The sequence below is a fragment of the Populus nigra genome, chromosome 7 (assembly GCF_951802175.1).
Source record: "Populus nigra chromosome 7, ddPopNigr1.1, whole genome shotgun sequence".
Lineage (NCBI taxonomy): Eukaryota > Viridiplantae > Streptophyta > Magnoliopsida > Malpighiales > Salicaceae > Populus > Populus nigra.
In genome coordinates, this window is record NC_084858.1 from 12,669,683 (window position 1) to 12,676,731 (window position 7,049).

Consider the following 7,049-nt stretch of genomic DNA (forward strand, 5'->3'; position numbering starts at 1 on the left):
TTTATTTGAGGTCGAGATTGGGGAGATTGATTTTTTAGTGAGAGAATAGTGTTAATAGATGAGAAAAAAGAAATGATATGTCATTTAGATCTATTGTTGGTTATAATATATATAAGGGTACTTTAGTGATTCTCTCATATTTGAAATTTTCTTTGGACCTATGATGCAATATGTAGTTTTTCAAAACACAGCGGGCAAGGGTAAAATGGATCAAACTATAGGATATTAGTGGTAATTTTATCTTCTTTAAATTCCTTTTAATTGAGACGGGCACGTTGGAACCTCAACACATGGCATCTCATATAAATTTTATTTTTCCTTAGACCAAGCATACTTGGAAGACCAAGACTACATGTGACTAGCTTTTTCTAAATATCTTATTTTTTTTCTATTTAGTTTTTCTAAAAAAAACTAAAAAAAAAAGAGTTGCATTTCAATTACCCAATTATTCCAATGTTTTTAAAAAGGTTAGAGTATTTTTATGATGATATTATTGATTGCTTTATAAAAAATTATGTATTAGCTTATTATGTATAATTTTTAAATCAAACTTAATCTTAAAAGGAAGATTTCAATTTGATGGCTACACAATGGATGTCAAAGTTAGTCTCTTCTTAAGCTCATCAAGCGTATACTTGTAAGCATCATCAAACATGAAATTGATATCCTTCTTAAATAAAATAATTTGCATAGGAAAATGCTATTTTTGAGAAATTCCTTGATAAATCTCCGATAAGAACCTACATGTTGAAGAAAAGAATAAACTTCTCGTATACTTACGGGATAAGACAAAGAAAAGATAATATCTATCTTAGCTTTATCAACTTCCAAACTTATAGAAAAAACTATATGCCCTAAAACTATCTTTTGTTCAATCATAAAATGATTCTTTTATAATTCAAAACAAGATTAATTTTCATGCATCTTTTCAAAATAAGAATTAAGTTTTCAATACATGCATCAAAAGAATTACCATAAATAATAAAATCATTCATAAAATCCTATATGATTCTTTTTACTGAAAATATACTCATTATACATATTCAAAAAGTAACAAGTGCATTGCATAGACCAAAAAATATACTTCTATACCAAAAAGTATCGGAAGGGCAAGTAAAAATAGTATTTTCTTAATCTTTTAATACAATAACAATATGATTATAACCATTATCCATCAAGAAAATAATAGTGAGATTTATTTGTCAGTATCTTAAGCATTTGATCCATAAAATTTAAAGAAAAGTGATCATACGTTATTAAGTTCAGTTTGTGATAGTCACATCTTTTTATATAAGACGAATTCAAACTTTAACTTATTGTTACATTTAATTTATAATCAATACTAAAATCAAATGTTTATTAGACAAATAATCTATAATATGCAAGTACCTAACAAAATATACATCACTACAAAATCAGATGGCATTTAAAAAATTAAATTTAATTATTTCATCGTACGCACATGTCTTATGGAATGGTCTTCCTAAAAGACCATGGGCATTTAACATTTGATTACGAATAGAATGACAGTTTCTCCATGGGCATGTAATCATTCCTTTTGTTTTCGACAGAAAACTGACCTATTAATTATTATTATTATCATATTTTCTTAAGATTTAGTCCTTGATTGTGCCAATTAAGCAGATCAGCCCTTATGAAAGCTTATTTGTAAAATCTACCTTATATATATATATATGTGTCACACTTCATCAATTCAATCTCATTGGACTGAATTTCAACAAACTATGACGAATTTACCCTATGAGGTCTGCCTATGTTGTTTACAATTTCTTATCGTTGGGCTAAATTAATGGAGGGTGATGAATAAATACATGAGTAAATTAGATGAAGTACTTATTTGCCTAATTACACAAGCACAGTATTTAAATTAAGGGATTTCCCCATATTTCACTGGTTCAAGAACCAGCTTCTTCTTCTTCTTCCTTTTCTTTTCGCAAAAGCATGGATGGGAATCAAGCATTCTATGAACTGTACATGTATTTCAACAAATCAAATATTTAAAAAAAAATCCAAAAGTTTACATTAATCCAATGGCACGGTTGAAAGATTAAATTGAGTTGATCTAATCTAAAATAACATCATTTTAATATATATTTTTTTAAATAACTCAAACCACATGATTTTAAAATCTTTTAAAAGTCAAATTAGGCTTTGATCCAAGTAGCATGCTAACTTGTTAGGTCAATAAGAACATACTGAATCAACCTTCATTGCCTAGTTTAATTTGAAATGACATTCAAACTACTATTTAGAGTTAAAAGAAAAGAAAGCATTGGGAATATATATTTTTTATTTTAAAAATAAAAAAAATTCACTTGAAAACTATTATATTATATCTTTTAACTTTGTCTTTTATCCAAACACATTTTTATTTCCTCTATGATTATCTCCAACACAACCTCAAGAAACAGCCTCCCTATATCTGTCCATACATTAGTTCAAAAGGTGAATAGCATTTATACATATATCTTAAAAGCGAGCTACATTCTCAAATTTGTTGGTATTAGCTAGGGTGTTGTTGTATGCGCATGAAATTTGTGGCTACTCTACATGTCTCGTGAACCAACAGGGACCCAACTATTCATAATGGTATTTTAAAGCCAGCAAAGGAACAAACTCGATAAATGTAAGAAAACAAGGGGGAGGTGGATGAAGGGTAGAGCTAGAGTCTTCCCTTATCTGCCTGTATATTTACCTCCTTTTGAGCTGTTAAATGGTAGGAAATACACCCTCATTCACTGCTGCTAGTTTGCAGTTGACTGGTTTCTGCATGAATGACATAAAGATTCTTGGTGGGTAAGACGGTATATTATTCATTCATATCTCAAACAGCAATAATAGAACATGGGACACGGCACGTCAGGAATAGAGAACAAGTGTCAAGCTTGGCTCAACTTATAAAGAGGAGACTCTGCCAACTCTTATTCTTCTCTAAATCAGAGATCGTAGAGAGAGAAGAAGAATACTCATAATGCCTTGGTTTTTCATAATATTCCTTCTCGGTTTCACATTTAATAACCCCTCAGAAGCCAGCCATGGAAAGAAACTTCCATCTGCAGTTGTCGTTGGCACTGTCTACTGTGACACATGCTTCCAAGAGGATTTCTCAAGGAACAGTCACTTCATTTCAGGTTCTTTTCGACAACTTCATTAATTATTGGATGAACATTAATTTTTACAGGTTATGTTTTGCAGTGTGATATAGAAAATGATTCTGGGGGCTATTGTATGCAGGTGCACATGTTGCTGTAGAATGCAAAGATGAGAAATCAAGACCAAGTTTCAGAGAAGAAGCAAAAACAGACGAGCATGGAGAATTCAAGGTTCATTTGCCTTTCTCAGTGAGCAAACACGTAAAGAAAATTAAGAGATGTTCAGTGGAGTTACTAAGTAGCAGCGAGCCTTATTGTGCTGTGGCATCCACAGCAACTTCATCATCACTTCGTCTCAAGTCAAGAAAGGAAGGAACACATATATTTTCAGCTGGTTTTTTCACCTTCAAGCCTGAAAAAGAACCGTTCTTATGTAATCAAAAACCAAGTATAGAAAATCGCAGGGAATTCAGTTCCAAAGAAGCCTCTCTACCTTCTTTTGATAACCCAACATTTCCACCTCCACTTCAAGACCCGAAAACAACTGTTCTCCCTCCTCTTCCTCCGCTTCCAATATTGCCACCATTACCGCAACTCCCTCCTCTCCCACCTCTTCCAGGGCTACCTTTTCTTCCACCAATTCCAGCAAATACAGAAAATACCAAACCTACAGAATCTCGTAAGAGCACAACATTACCAGATGAGAAAGCGGTGCAACATCCTAATCAGTTTGGCTTTCCAACACCACCACTTTTTCCACCAAACCCTTTTCAGCCACCTCCAATATTTCCTCCAATAATTCAGCCACCTCCACTATTTCCACCCATACTTCCTCCTAACCCACTTCAGCCTCCTCCAATACCATCCCTTCCGTTGCCACCAATACCATCCCTTCCGTTGCCACCAATACCATCCCTTCCGTTGCCACCAATACCATCCCTTCCGTTGCCACCAATCCCTGGCCTAACTCCATCACCACCACCTCCCTTCTCACTTGTTCCTCCTCTCCCTCTTCTCCCTCCTCTACCTCCTCTCATCCCTGGAATCCCCCCAGCTTCTTCATCTTCACAGAAAACATCTCCTTGACTGAACAGTGAAAACTATCTAGCTATCACTGCATAGCTTCCAAAAACAACTATCTATGGCTTTTAAACCCAGAATTTACCTTTTCTTTATTATTTTCTTTCTAGTGGAGTTCTGCTTGTTTAGTATCTAGTAGTGTATTTATGTATTTCTGTCAATAAAAGATCACAGATATTATTGCACTAGAATCTAATAAGCTTTCAGTCATCAGCCAGGCTTTACAAATGTATATTTCCGTGACATATATAATTAGAAATGTTTGAGACATGAGCTAGTTTGGTTAAATCATTTACAGAATGTAAAGTTGTAATCCTTGAACAGTGGCATACCTCCACTTAACCTATTGCCATGAAATGATTCAAGCTTTTAGCCAATTTAGGATGTGTCGTAAGATGAATTTAACATGTTATTGGGACATCTTCTGTTTCCTTCAAGACAGAATAAACCACACTCATCTTTAACTTGTTTTTAGCATTGAATGCTCCAAGCAGAGAACAAATTAATCATAGGTGTTGAAGGAGAAAAATTACATCCTTATAACCTGGATAATGTAGCAGGACCTAAAACATAATGTTTCAGGATACCAACACTAGAGATGTTTAACAGCTAACTCAAATGGCCTATTGGCTGTGAAACCAAGTCAAAGGTTAAGCTAGTTTTACACAAGTCCATACACTCTGAATTCTTTCCTCTGCCACATATTTGGTCTATCTCTTAGCCAAAGCCCAAAGGCATAATTTCTCCGGAATTTCTTTCAGCCCTATCCCATGAGATTTATTTTATTTTTTCCTGAAAGAGTTCTGGAATTCAGCCGAGTTTTTTGATGGGAGAGTACAAAGTTTTATCCAACAAAGAAAATGGAGTCCCTTGTGATCGCATGGTAAGAGACTCCATTTTCTCTCTTGGAAAAGACAATGAGCTTAATTTGTTGATCTTGGGAACTCTAAATTGCTAAAATAATGAGCTTTATAGTGATAAAACTGAATCTTTCACTCCCTTTCTCTGTTTTTTTTTTTAAAAAAAAAAATTATACTGAAAATTAGTACTAGTGGTCCGCTTGGAAGGCTCAAACCGAGCTATAGAAAGATGAAATTTCAAGATGCCAATTCAACCAGTTTTTTTATTCGTTGATCCAAGGCTTAAAATATATTTATTCAAGTTAAGTGCCTTAAGTCATTGTTTAATTTCATACATAGAACTTGTGGTCTTTTGACTTGGAGCCCCTATATAAACTTGACTAAATCATACATGTTGTATATGATCAACGGCTCAAGAAACTGCAAAGGAAGTCCCGCACACAAACAGCACCTCTTTCAACACAGACTCTAGTCTGCTAATGACAAACCAACTCTTGCTGAAAGAGATTGAAAAAGGGTCAAGTTTTGTGTCATCTCCTTTGTCATTCCATTTGACTTTGAGCCTTGTCGCTGCAGGATCAACAGGCAAGACTTTAGAGCAGCTTCTTTCTTTTCTGGGGACAGAGTATTTGGGAACTCAAACAGTTGGCATCATATATTGCCAGGATTACGCTGCCTGCCGAGGAAGGTAATTAGCAAAGTAGCTAGGCGCTGTTGTTTTTTACATTCGAAAGTACTCTATCTTCATAGGTATGTAGCTAACGCTAATTAATTTGCAGAAAAAACTGGAAAGAAACGTGCCAGAACATCAGATCCAACGTTGTTGTTCTTTAGTTGTGTTTGGGTCGATCAATGTTACGTTGTTGAAGAGAGGTCTACAATGCTGAAGCTGAAGTTGACTTTCTAAAAAAGGTGCTTTTTCTTTTTCTTTTTTTAATTTTATGTTAACCATATATGGCAAAAATGAGCCTATAATGCTTGGTCTAACAATAAATACATGTTATGTTTGTCCCTCAAGCCTGATGGAGCAAGAGAAGAGGTGAGTTTGTGGGCTGAAAGAAAGACGAGAGGATTGATCAAGGAAGTCCTCCCACCTGGATCTGTAAATAACGATGTTGCACTGATCCTTGCCAACGCATTATACTTAAAGGAGCATGGTATCAAAAGTTTGAGCGTCAAGGACCCAGCTTGGTGACTTTCACCTTCTGAATGGGCAAATTGTTCAAGTTCCTTTCTTGGCTGGTGTAGGATTTGAAGAGCATCTTTATTGATCCTTTGAAGCTTACAAAGTTCTTAAACTGCCCTACCAAACTGGTCTAGACACCAGGCAATTTTCTATGTATTTCTTTCTTCCAGATAAGAAAGATGGTTTGTCAAATCTGGTCAAAATGATCAATTCTAAACCTGGATTCTTTAATCAGCAATTCAATCTGTGAAAAGTAGAACTTCCTAAATTTAGGATCCCCGAATTTAAGTTCTCTTCCGAGTTTGAGGCCAAAGAAACTATGGAAGGAATGAGACTTGATCTACTATTCAAACCCGGGGGCTCTCGAAAATGGTGGATTCTCCTGACAGTAGAAACTTTTTCTTTCTAAAGTATATCAGAAGGCATACACTGAAGCTGCTGCTGCCGCGGTTGCCATAATTAAACAACAATGTCCTAGGTATCCTAGTACAAGTTTTGTGGCTGACCATCTTCATGATAAGGGAAGAAGCTGCTAGAACTGTGTTCTTCACTGGAGCTGTGCTCAACCCACTATCCATGTCTTGAAACATAATCTGATGATCACGGTTTTCAATTTACAATTAAGAAATAAAATTTATGTAGTTTGCTTGTATGATGCTGCCAATGTCTACTTGATTTCACCTTCTTACATAGTGTAATATGCCCTGACAATGGTTAAAGTGGTTATCAATAAGAGTTCTCCACTAAAACTTATGGGTCTATCACATTTATTAGTGATGTAAAAAGTGCTGTTTCATCATGTAAGCCATA

General features: G+C 34.8%; 1 protein-coding gene and 1 long non-coding RNA gene across 2 annotated transcripts; both read left to right on the plus strand.

The window, feature by feature from the left end:
• The first annotated feature begins 2,782 nt into the window (after positions 1 to 2,782).
• Positions 2,783 to 4,378, plus strand: LOC133699802 (vegetative cell wall protein gp1-like). The gene is made up of 2 exons (XM_062123272.1): positions 2,783 to 3,152; positions 3,256 to 4,378. The coding sequence occupies exons 1-2, from the start codon at positions 2,993 to 2,995 to the stop codon at positions 4,197 to 4,199; spliced, it is 1,104 nt and encodes a 367-aa protein (XP_061979256.1). The 5' UTR covers positions 2,783 to 2,992; the 3' UTR covers positions 4,200 to 4,378.
• Positions 4,379 to 5,445: 1,067 nt separating this feature from the next.
• Positions 5,446 to 6,202, plus strand: LOC133698328 (uncharacterized). The gene is made up of 3 exons (XR_009843091.1): positions 5,446 to 5,741; positions 5,833 to 5,965; positions 6,072 to 6,202. It is a non-coding gene; the product is annotated as an uncharacterized LOC133698328 (long non-coding RNA).
• The last annotated feature ends 847 nt before the right edge of the window (positions 6,203 to 7,049 follow it).